The sequence below is a fragment of a genome, unplaced genomic scaffold (assembly GCF_019419815.1).
Source record: "Pyrus x bretschneideri cultivar Hongxiangsu unplaced genomic scaffold, Pyrus_bretschneideri_v1 Contig38, whole genome shotgun sequence".
Lineage (NCBI taxonomy): Eukaryota > Viridiplantae > Streptophyta > Magnoliopsida > Rosales > Rosaceae > Pyrus > Pyrus x bretschneideri.
The window spans coordinates 3,826,867-3,838,766 of record NW_025999701.1 but is presented as its reverse complement, the minus strand read 5'-3'; the positions used below and the strand labels follow the sequence as shown (position 1 = coordinate 3,838,766).

The following is an 11,900-nucleotide window of genomic DNA, read 5'->3' as shown; positions in this document are numbered from 1 at the left end:
TTGATGGCCATTGAGGTGGCCAGGAAATGTAGACAATACCTCTCAGCACATAAAATTGTCGATGAAATGAACGTTCGGGCACCTGACATTTAATATTGTCCTGGGTTTAGATGCATCATAATAAAATTGATAAAGGAAGAAGAGCGATCCTTACAAAGGTCGAGGTGACTTCTTGGGGAGGAATGTTAAGATCTTCATGTTGTGGATGAAGCGACGTTTCGGTTGTCGCCTCTAGCTCGACCAGAGGCCTCTTCCCACGGTCGACCATAGGAGGATCCGGATGAACAGCTGCCTCGACCACAGGAGGAGGATGGACGGGAGAAAGGTAAGCTGGTCAGGGGCGACGTTCCAGCGGAATTTCGTCGCTCTCGTCATCCTCATCACCCTGAAATAAAAACTGTTACGATTCGAGAATCAGATAAAAACAAGGATCATGAGCAATAGAGTCATACCTCTTCCAGAATAATCGTTGGTCGTTGGATAGGGGATGCCTCGACGGGTGCGACTGTCTCCCCCAAGATGGGCGCAACGACCGGCTCTGAAGCCACAGCTGGAGCAGCAGTCGTGTCGGTCGTAAACCCAGTCGTTGGTACGGCCGATGGTAGTTGGCCCGCCGGGGCCTGAACAACCGTTACGGTAGGAGAGATGACAGGAGCGGTTGACCCCGTGGTCTAGCTGGAGATGACGTGAATGTCCCGCTCCTCTTTCTTCGCCACTTTCTTAACGCATTTTGAAGGACAAGGAACGTCATCTACCGTCTCGGCGCCCTGATGAGGTCGTTTGATTGGCAGAGCTCGCTCGGCGGTTTTAACCTTCAAAGAAGGGATCGATTTTTTCTTGGCTGCTGCCGCAGCGACCACATCCACCCTCTTCAACAACCTGCCATCTGTGAACACAAGATCACATTAGAAAAGAGGTAGTGATGAATTGAGGAAAGAAATAAAAGAGAAGGGTAGTCGTCTACCTCGGGTCGGTTCTTTGGATTGAGAGGCAGAGATTCTCTTCGCCCGATCATCGAAAAGTCTGTCGGTGATGTTCTCGACCGCAGCTCCAAAGAAGGCTCCGGTGTATTCCTTCCACCAGTCACCAAAGGTGTTTGTGCCAAGAGATTCAGGGAAAGCTGGTTTGAGGCGGAATGTCTTGCACCGATCTTGAAACTCCTTCTCAGAATCTCTGCACTCCCTCTCTGATGAGCCGGAAATGCGTTTTCGGTTGAGGAGGGAACATGAAGTAAGTTGGGGGACTGGACAACCTTGAAGGTATCCGAGTTGGCGGGCCGTGAAATGGGGATGGTAGACTTCCCAGCTCGCTCGACGAGGATCACAGCCAAGGGGAAGGTCGCGTGCCAACACGATCAACCCCCAATGTTGGCAGAGGGTAGCATCTTCATTATCATCCCAGGCTGATGATGGAAGCCTGATGGAGCGAGGGTGCTTTCGACGACGACATACTAGGAATTCATCGTCGGAGAGAACTTCTAGGCCGAAGAGATATTTGAAGACTTCTTCGGCCTGGTGAGGAGGTGGCGGCCGAGATGCTAGTTGAAGGCCGAGCGAAGTAGTGGGTTGGAAGGCAGCGACATCCGGCCGAATGGTGGTAAAATAAACTTGGAGCAAGAGTTGGAAGACCCAAAGGGGACCATTCTGGTTTAGGTCGATTTTTCCAATGGTCGTTTCGGCCAGGCAGCAGAAAAGGTTGGCGAGAACGGCCAAGCTCAACACCAGGGTGTGACCACTAGCCAGGGCCTCAGCTACTGGCATGTTTTCGACTAAGCATTTGTTTGATCGGGTATAACAAATGAATTTGTTGTACCAGTAGAATACGAAGGCTTCATGTTTTCCCTTCCTAAGACTCTTCTCGCCTCGGCCAGCAAAGTGGAGGATGAGGGTGTTGTAGTTGAAGAAGTTCTTGTGTAACTTTTGAAATTCTTCTTTCGGGGCTCTCGGCCATCTCGTTTCAACATCTCGACATCTCGATCGTCGAAGAACGCCTTAAGATCAAGATTCAACGGGTTCCCAAAGAGAACCGCATCTATCGGGATCCCAGATGGAAGAGTCCCGAGAATAGCTGAGACGTCAAGGATAGTGGGGCCGAGAAGGCCAAAAGAAAGGACCATGGTGTTGGTGGCCGAGCACTAGAGACTCAATGTTGTCATAAGGAGCTCCTTATCCATAATTAGCTCCATGGTCGAAAGCATGAGAGCGTCATAGATACCAAGGGCCTTCCACTCTTGGCCAAAGAAGTTTTCCATTCGGACGACCCAAGCCACCTAGTTGGCGTTGGTCGTGGGCCAGGCACCTTGGGGCCTCGATAGGTCCCATTTGGACTAGTCGAATCCTTGCATCAAGGGTGACAGGTAGTGAGCCTTGAAAAGAGTGGTGATTGATGAAGGAACCGTATCCTTGAAGAACGGCCCTAGGATTTGGTGGGTGGTGCTCAGGTCACCTTCGAAACGCAGAGTTTTGATGGCGTTCTGATCAATGAAGCTTTTGCATTTGCTGCATTCGTCGCTAAGCTTGGAAATAAAGGTATTGGGACTCATCTTGGAATTTGGAAATGCTTAGGGAGGATTTCGGGGGCAGGAATTTGTTTTCTGGGACTTAGAAAGCAAAATGGCTGAGAGAGTTTGTGAAGGTTTCTGGAAACGTAGGTACAAATGAAGGGAGTTCAGGTATTTATAGACGTTTTAGAAGGAAGATCAAGCGTTTGGTATTCAAAAGCACTAGTTTGAATTTGGGGGAAAAATTAACCAGGAAATAACCAATCATTGAGGATATTTTGGGAACCTTCAAGGATAGGATCGAGGTTTTCAAGGATCTGGGATGCACAATTGCGTGCGACAGCGGTTTTAATGCATTAATGAGGAAGAGATGCTTCGGCGGGTGCACGTATTCAAAGGCCATGATTGAAAGTTGTTAAGATTGGTAAAGAGTCGACACGTGGCTGTACGTCAGGAGTAACGAGGATAGTGTAATCATATCCCATAAATGTGCATAGTAATGGTTATCAAGAACAGTTAAGTCAAAAAAGCAAAAGATGTTTCCGTTTCTTCAAGGTCGAAATCCAACCAAAGGTTGGCAGTCGGTGACCTCAGAAGCGAGGGGGCAATGTTTGGGTCCAAAATAATATTGTTAGGCCTAGTGTAGGGTTGTGCTCAGCCCAAAGCTGTGTCGAAATGCTATAGGCTGCCTGATGATCCCGGGCTATTTAGCAGGGATGGTCGAGCCCTATCACAAGAAGGAATAGTCCAGATAAACAAAGATGGTCGAGGAAGTCCTGGTGCAACTAGGATTCTCGACCCAACATTGAATAAAGCCCCGAAGGGGGGTGAGTTCAAAGTCCTAATGGGAGTATGGTTGTTCGAAGCAAAGTTGGAACGGGGCAAGGACTCCCAATCCAGATAGGGGTTTAATTCGGTTTTAAGGAATTGGTGCTATAAATACAAGAAATCATGCAACAAAGGGGGACCTTCAATTCAACATACAATTGCCCTGCGCAAAACCTCTTAAACACCTTAAGATTTTTCCTTTTCTTTTTCCGCCGACACACCTTGAGTTTGGATAAACAGCACTGTGGAGGCAACCGGCGAACACCTTCAGTTTGGATAAACAACATTGTTGCCGTAGAATCAGCCGACCGAGGAGCACCTTCAGTTTGGATAAACAGCACTGTGTCGAGGCTGACTGGTTACCTATCCAAGTCTCGACCGAGAAGGGTTTTCAGATCCTTATTGGCAGGGGTCATCTTATCAGCCCTCTCCGTGAAGTAAGGTGTTATGAGTTACGACATTTGGCGTATCGGACGCCGAGTGATTTTATGATTGGATATTTACAAGTGAGTTTTAGAGTTCGGCATTCTGACGGCCGAACCACGTTCACCATCAAGACATTCATCACCTTTGAATATTTGTGTCCGTATAGTCTGGTGTCGATTCAACGTGTTTATACTCTTACAAATATAATCATGGTGACCGAATCGAGCACCGACGATTTGTGAACTTCGTAGAACTAGCAGCCTCGTCTTCAGGCTCTAGAACCCAAAGACCGAGAGTGTTCCTTCCTCGGACACAATTGCAAGATTAAGAAGTCAGCAACGCGCTCAACGCGATAACAACGAATTTTACTCCTCGGCCGAGCTCGGCCGACGAGTTGGCACGCCCCGCATTCAACCGAATGACTTAGTTAGCTTATTAGTTATTCAGCCTGCGCGTCGCGTAGGCTTTGTAATTTTTAGGGTCAACAGTGCCCATATGTTATATTTAAATAATACGAAATGAGTCCTCGCTCTTCATATTTCATTTTCCTCCTTTCCTACAAAAAGCGTCATTGGAAGCGAGAAGCTAAACGAAACGGAATGGGATGCCGTCGTAGGGCAAAACTAATGTTTTTCCGTGACTCTGTTAGACACATATTATTTCGTACATACTCTTCAAAATCTTTTCTTTTTTAGTTTCAAGTTTTTAAAACCCGTGTCATCTGTTTGTTTCCTGAGAAAATTTGGAGGACATTGAGGCGCAACTGAGACTTTGAGAATCCAAGGTATTATATCTGCTACTTTTACTTTCTTCTTCTTTCGTTTATTATTCTCGAAAGCTAAAACATTGTATAATACTCCACTTCTAACTGTAATGTATTATTGTTGGTTTTAGAGATTTTCTTGGGGAAATATTTTAGAAACCAACTTTTGATTTCTGGGTTCGTTCCATTTTTCGTTTACTGACTGCCTTGTGAGTTAAATATATTATTGTTATTATGCTGGTAAATCTGTGGTTTACTGGAATTTTTTTGGTTCAATTTATGGTGACCATTATGTTCTATTCATGTAAATAAATCTCGAAATTCGAAATTGCCCTTTATTGCAAACTTTGTGCACGTCATACAGTAAATGAATTTCACTGCTATTTGGTTGAATTTTACTTTTAGGTGTAAGAAGTAGAAGCAACGTGAGTTCAAGAACGATATGTCACCCTCAGATGATGAAACTGTAGAAAAAGGTATGTAGGCTAAAAAATATATTTGTTATTGATACGTGAATGTGGAAAAAATGGAAGAGAATGCTTTTTTTTTCTCATTATCTTTCTCTACAAGATTACAAGGATATATATACATGATACAAGTGTGTAGGTAGGACAAGGTAGCCGTCCTAGTGTGTAGGTAGGACAAGGTAGGACGGCTGTAGGACGACTTGACGGCTGTAGGACGGCTAGTGTGTAGGTAGGACAAGGTAGGACGGCTTGACGGCTGTAGGACGGCTAGTGAATAATATTATATACAATTACACAAGGACTCCAACCAACCATATTCCTTATTTGTCTAACACTCCCCCTCAAGTTGGAGAGTGGATGTCAAGAACTCCCAACTTGCGTAACATACCCGAAAACTTTTCTTTCCCAAGAGGTTTGGTAAACAAATCTGCCAACTGTTGTGCCGTACCCACATGCTTGGTTTCTATTGTGCCATCTACAATCTTATCTCGTATAAAGTGACAATCCATCTCAATGTGACGAGTTCGTTCATGAAAAACAGGATTGGCAGCTATATGTAACGCTGCTTGATTATCACAAAATAAAATGGAAGGACCATCCAAAGGAATGTTCAAATCCTTCAACAAAAAACGAAGCCAAACTATCTCGCAACAAGCACCTACCATGGCCCTATATTCCGCCTCTGCTGAAGAGAGCGAAACGGTTTTCTGTCGTTTCGTCTGCCAAGAAATCAAAGAACCGCCCAAGAATACATAATACCCAGTAGTCGAACGGCGAGTGATAGGGCAACCTGCCCAATCAAAATCACAAAACGCAGTTAACTTGGTCTGGTTGTCAGAACGAAATAATAAACCTTGACCTGGAGTAGCCTTCAAATAACAAACAATACGAAGCGCAGCATCCATATGAGATATCCTTGGCTCGTGCATAAAACGGCTTAGAACATGCACAGAATAGGTGATATCCGGCTGAGTGATAGTGAGATATATTAACCGACCTACTAATCGTCGATACTTTTCAGGATCCTTGAGAAGTTCTCCTTTATCAGATAATTTTGTGTCATCCATAGGAAAAGCAATGGGTCGTGCTCCCAAAAAACCATAGTCCTTGAGAATCTCTAATGCATACTTGCGTTGAGAAATATAAATCCCTTGTTTGGAACGAGAAACCTCAATACCCAAAAAATATTTTAAATCACCAAGGTCTTTTATCCGAAAATGATCACGGAGAAAAGACTTCAGAGAATTAATGGCACTAGCATCATTGCCTGTAATCACAATATCATCCACATAAATGAGCAAAGCTGTGAATGAAATACCAGACTTTTTAGTGAACAATGAATAGTCAGCTTTGGATTGTTGAAAACCGGCAGAAATGATGGCACTAGTGAATTTGGCAAACCATTGGCGAGAAGCCTGCTTAAGACCATAAAGTGACTTGTGAAGGCGACACACAAGATTCTCCCCTTGTCGCCAAAGAACAGGAGGAGGAGACATATAGATTTCTTCATGTAAGTCACCATGTAAAAAAGCATTATTAACATCAAGCTGATGAAGAGACCAAGACTGACTAGCAGCAAGAGCAAGAAGACAACGCACCGTAATCATCTTAGCAGTAGGAGAAAAAGTGTTATGATAATCAATACCTTCAGCCTGAGTGAAGCCTTTAGCAACCAAACGAGCTTTGTAGCGGTCAATAGAGCCGTCGGAATTGTGCTTGAGTTTGTACACCCACTTACAACCAATGGGAATTTTGCCAGGGGGCAAGGAAGTTAAAGTCCAAGTACCATTAGTATGTAAAGCTTGAAGCTCCTCAGTCATAGCACGTTGCCAATTGGGGTCAGTGGCAGCCTCGGCAAAGGAGGAAGGCTCCACAGTCCGACTGACAGAGTTAATGTAAGAAAAATGCCTGGGAGAGTAACGGTGATAAGAGAGAAAATTACAAAGTGGATATCGCGTACCTTGTGTAGAACCGGGTTGCGAAGTCGAAGATGGGTGGGATGGCAGAATCACCTGCGAGCAAACGTAGTCTTTTAAATAGGATGGAGGTTTATGGGCACGGGAAGAGGTGCGGGGAAGGGGAGGATTGGTAGGTAATGGGGGGGTAGGGATGTCCGTGGGTAAAGGGGCATGGGGAGGAACGGGTAATGGGGCAGCAAGGGAATCTGTGGGAGACGTGGAAGGGGAGGAAGGTGGAGGAGAGGACGAGCAGAGGAGGGACGGGACGGGCCACGAACAGCCATGGCAGCAGGTTGATCGACAGAGCGGAGGACGCCCAGGGAGCATTGTTTTTCAGCTTGAGACACCGAGGAACAGGCCTGACGAACAGTGGGGAGGAGATTCATTAAAAGAATCTGGTCAAGAACAGCAGCAAAGGATTTGTTGAGGCCCATTAAAAATTGCATGAGTTGTTGACGGTCATGCTTGGCGTTGCAAGAGCACGTGCAGCCATCATTATAAGAAGCAAGCTCATCCCAGAGAGCTTTCAGGCGAGTAAAATAGGCGGAGATAGAAGAAGAACCTTGAGAAATTGTAGCAAGTTCCCGGTTGAGTTGGAAGATGCGTGGAGCATTACTCTGAGAGAAGCGTTCGCGAAGATCATCCCATACAGCTTGGACAGAGGTGGAAAAAAGCACAGATTCTTGAAGGTCAGGTTCCAAGGAATGCAGAAGCCAAGAGAGAATCATGTCATTGCAACGACGCCAAGCCGCGTGAACATCAGGGTCGTCGGAGGAAGAAGGTTCTTGGATATCGCCAGTGATGAAACCAAGTTTATTCTTGGCACTCAAGGAAAGCTGCATGCCACGGGCCCAGGATGTGTAGTTATCACCATTCAACTTCTTGGATACAAGGACAAGATTCGGGTGGTCGGAATGATGAAGGGAAAAAACACCATCGGAAGAAGAAGAGTCAGCCATGGGAACGGCAGAGAAAGCTGCCGAAAAAAAAAAAAAAAAATTAGGGCTAGGGTTATAAACCTGCTCTGTATACCATGTAGAAAAAGGTATGTAGGCTAAAAAATATATTTGTTATTGATACGTGAATGTGGAAAAAATGGAAGAGAATGCAAATGGAAGAGAATGCTTTTTTTTTTTTCTCATTATCTTTCTCTACAAGATTACAAGGATATATATACATGATACAAGTGTGTAGGTAGGACAAGGTAGCCGTCCTAGTGTGTAGGTAGGACAAGGTAGGACGGTTGTAGGATGACTTGACGGCTGTAGGACGGCTAGTGTGTAGGTAGGACAAGGTAGGACGGCTGTAGGACGGCTTGACGGCTGTAGGACGGCTAGTGAATAATATTATATACAATTACACAAGGACTCCAACCATATTCCTTATTTGTCTAACAGAAACTGAGGCTCGACTAGTTACGTTGTCTATTTACCATTTTATGGATAACGAGGAAGAACCTATTTGTTTCATGTCCTGCCAATTCAATGGAGTGATGGTGAGAGACAGGGTGGCAATAAAGTCAAGAATCTTGCTGCAATTTTGGGTTCGCCAAAGTGATCATGGACGAGAGTGGGTATTCATAATTGATATACGTAAACATGAGAAATTGTAACTGATCACGGTCGTCGATAGAGGTAAGCAATGGTTTGTTAAACAAAGTTAGAATTTTTATAAAAACCAGCAATGGGATTATACAATACACAAGCTCAAGAGCAAACCAAACAAAACTGTGGAGAATAACAAGCTAAAAAGATGAATGAGAACACTCCAATTTCAATTTTTTTTTTTTTGCATAAAATGTATCTAGTAGAGGGAGGATGAAATACACAGCTCGTGCGCCTTAAATGTTAAAATTGTTTCTGTGTTCTACCTTGCCGATCGATTTTGTGCTTGTATTTTCAATTTGGTCAATTTGATCATTGTGTTTAATTAATTAGTCAATGCACTCTTTTTCCATCGAATTACTGTTAAAAATTACAAACATGAAGAATAAGATTAAGAAAATAAAATAAGAAACATTAGAGAATTTAAAAAGAAAGAAAAAGAAAATAATAATAATTCAACAACAAAATTAAAAACCTTTTTCAAGAGGAACTCCAAGGGTTTTTTTAATGTTAAATCAGTACTTTCCTTATGTTTCCTAGTTTAATCAGTAATTAACTTCCATGTTTGAATCAGTACTTCCCCCTTTTTCAGGTTTTTAGGTAATTTATTACGTGCATTCTTTCATCACTGAGGATTTTTTATGCAACAGTATATTTATACCAATGCCGAATGGGATGTGAAGAGAAATTAGTTGTGAATTCGTCATTCCCGACATTCAGACTAAAAGGAATACCATTAGACCGAAGTTCTAACTCTTTTTCCACAAGGATTTAGTATATAGCATCCTTTTTCGGGTCGTAATAGTATTACTATTCCTTTATCCTATATGCTTTCCTACTTGAATTAGGGTTAGTTTGAAGGCTATATAAATGCCTTAGTTTATAAATCAGAATTGTATGAAAGAGTACTCTTCTCACGCGTACGGAGATGCAGTATCATCACTTATTCATAAGACAAAGCCAAAACTTTCCCTTAAACCCTTGTGTGTTTTACACTTTATACGTACGTTTGCATTAGTTCCACATGGTACGTATTGCGTGAGTTGGTTTAGAATAGGAATGTAAATATTGTGTAAATATTAGAGTCCTTTATTAGGAAGGTTAATTGTCGAAAAACTCTACATGGCTTTGTTTTTTTATGCGTCTAAACTCCAGCATTACATGCTCTCTTCTGTCACTTAGGTCATCGCCCAAATCGATGTTATTCGGTATATGCTCACTCGACCAATGGTCAAAGGTTGAATTGGGAAATGGACAATGGCACTGTCCGAATTCAGTTTGAAATACGTGCCACAGAAAGCCATCAAAGGGTAAGCATTAACCGATTTCTTAGCTCAACATCCTTCTCCATATGGTTTCGAGGGCAACGACGTTGAAATCGGCATAGTGGAAACGTGTGATAATTATTGGACGATGTATTTTGATGGCTCCAGTACTTCAGCCTCGGCTGGTGTTGGTATCGTCATTCAATCCCCAGATCAACACTGTTGGTATTTTTCTCTCAAGCTTGATTTTGATTGTACAAATAATCATGCCGAATACGAGGCCCTTATCATCGGCCTCAGCGTCCTTCACGACTTTAGGGTAGCCCACATACTCGTCTTTAATGATTCGGAACTTGTGATTAACCAACTTAATGGAACTTTCCATTGCATGAGTTGTACTCTGGCACCCTATCATGTGGTTGCCAGCTATTTGGCCAAGTTGTTAAACGGTATCACATTCAAACACATCTCTCGCATTCGAAACACTGATGTAGACGAACTGGCTTAAATAACCTCCGGAGCATAACTCTTGGGGGGCGAGCTAGGCTGGGCGATACCTGTAGTACAATAATCCCACCCCGCCTTGGTTAATCAACAAGTTCTCCAACACGACTGCGTGATCCAAACACGAGTGATGTCCTTACCTTCGTTGTTAGAACGAGGAGATCCTGTAGACGTGTGTGCTGTCGAGACATTACCAGACGACTGGAGAAGGTCAATCATGCGATATCTTGATAACCCTAGTGACAAACACGACTGCAGGACAATGGTCCATGCCTCAAATTACTGGTTGTACCAGAATGAGTTGTACCGGAAAGGTGAGGATGGTTTATTGTTATTGTGCCTCGGCCTGTAAGAGGTTGCTCAAGCAATTGCAGAAATACACGAAAGAATTTACAAAGCTTATCAATCTGGACGTAAGATGCATTGGTTGCTTCGTCAACATGGCTATTTTTGGCCGAGTATATTGAAAGATTGTATCGAGTACGCACGAGGATGTGTACAGTGTCAAATTCATAGGCCTATACAAAGAGTCCCGGCCGAATTACTTCACTCGATCACCAAACCGTGGCCGTTCAGAGGATGGGCCATTAACGTAATCGGTAAAATTATGCCATCTTCCGAGTCAGCTAAGCATGCATGGATACTTGTTGCAAATGACTACTTCACCAAATGGGTCGAAGCAAAGTCATATGCCGAGTTAACGTCTAAAGAAGTTTGTAATTTTATAGAAGAGAATATCGTAACCAGATTCGGTGCACCAGAAACAATCATAACGGACAACGGTACAATCTTTACATCCGACAGATTCAAAGGGTACACGATGAGTTTTAAAATTCGGTTGGAACAGTCCACGCCGTATTACGCACAAGCAAACGGACAGGCCAAAGTAAGTAATAAGGTTTTAGTCGGTATTCTTGAAAAAATGAAAGAAGAAAAGCCTAGCATGTGGCATTTGAAGTCAAACAAGGCATTATGGGCTTATCGAACTTCACCTCGATCAGCAACCATGGCAACCTCTTACGCGTTAACTTATGGGCACGACACGGTAAAAGATTGTTGAGTGAGCATATAACCAACGTGTCAGATAAAAAATGTTCGGCGAGGGAGAGTTAGTTTAGCAAACCGTGTTGCCCATATGAATCAAAGATCATAGATTCAGGAAACAGTCGCTAAATTAGGAAGAACCGTTCGTTGTCCATAAAGTTCTCAGCAATAGGGCATACCACTTTAAAGATCAAGCCGGTCTAATTCATAAACTACCAATCAATGGGAAATTTTTAAAGAAATATTATCCAGTCACTTGGGAAATGTGAGAATAAAAGTTTTGTTTCATTAATTTTGCAAAAAAGGCATACAAATAAGAATTAGAAAAAGAATCCAACAGCTGGTTAATAACGCCAAAATCCTAAGGGGTCAAAAGAAAGAAAGCTTCAAGAATGGCTTTCAGTTCCAACCACCTTACTTCACCTATTTTGAGTCGGCTGCATGGTCTGTCAAGAGAGATTTATTCGCCTCAAAATCTTTTTCGAGCTTTGAAGCATCAGTCGACCTTTGACCCTGGAGTTCGGCGATTTAACGATCGAGG

At 43.3% G+C, this 11,900-nt stretch overlaps 1 protein-coding gene across 1 annotated transcript; it reads left to right on the top strand.

Moving 5' to 3' along the window:
- Window positions 1-10,445: 10,445 nt before the first annotated feature.
- Window positions 10,446-11,375, top strand: LOC125468417 (uncharacterized protein K02A2.6-like). Its single transcript, XM_048564106.1, has 2 exons — window positions 10,446-10,629; window positions 10,942-11,375. Exons 1-2 carry the CDS (start codon window positions 10,446-10,448, stop codon window positions 11,373-11,375), a joined length of 618 nt encoding a protein of 205 aa, XP_048420063.1.
- Window positions 11,376-11,900: the final 525 nt, after the last annotated feature.

Excerpts from the sequence above, each read along its gene's own strand:
- LOC125468417 (XM_048564106.1), top strand. The coding sequence starts at position 10,446 with ATGTCCTTACCTTCGTTGTTAGAACGAGGAGATCCTGTAGACGTGTGT. Across the intron at positions 10,630-10,941 it reads GAATGAGTTGTACCGGAAAG|CTAAGCATGCATGGATACTT; the intron begins GTGAGGATGGTT and ends CTTCCGAGTCAG.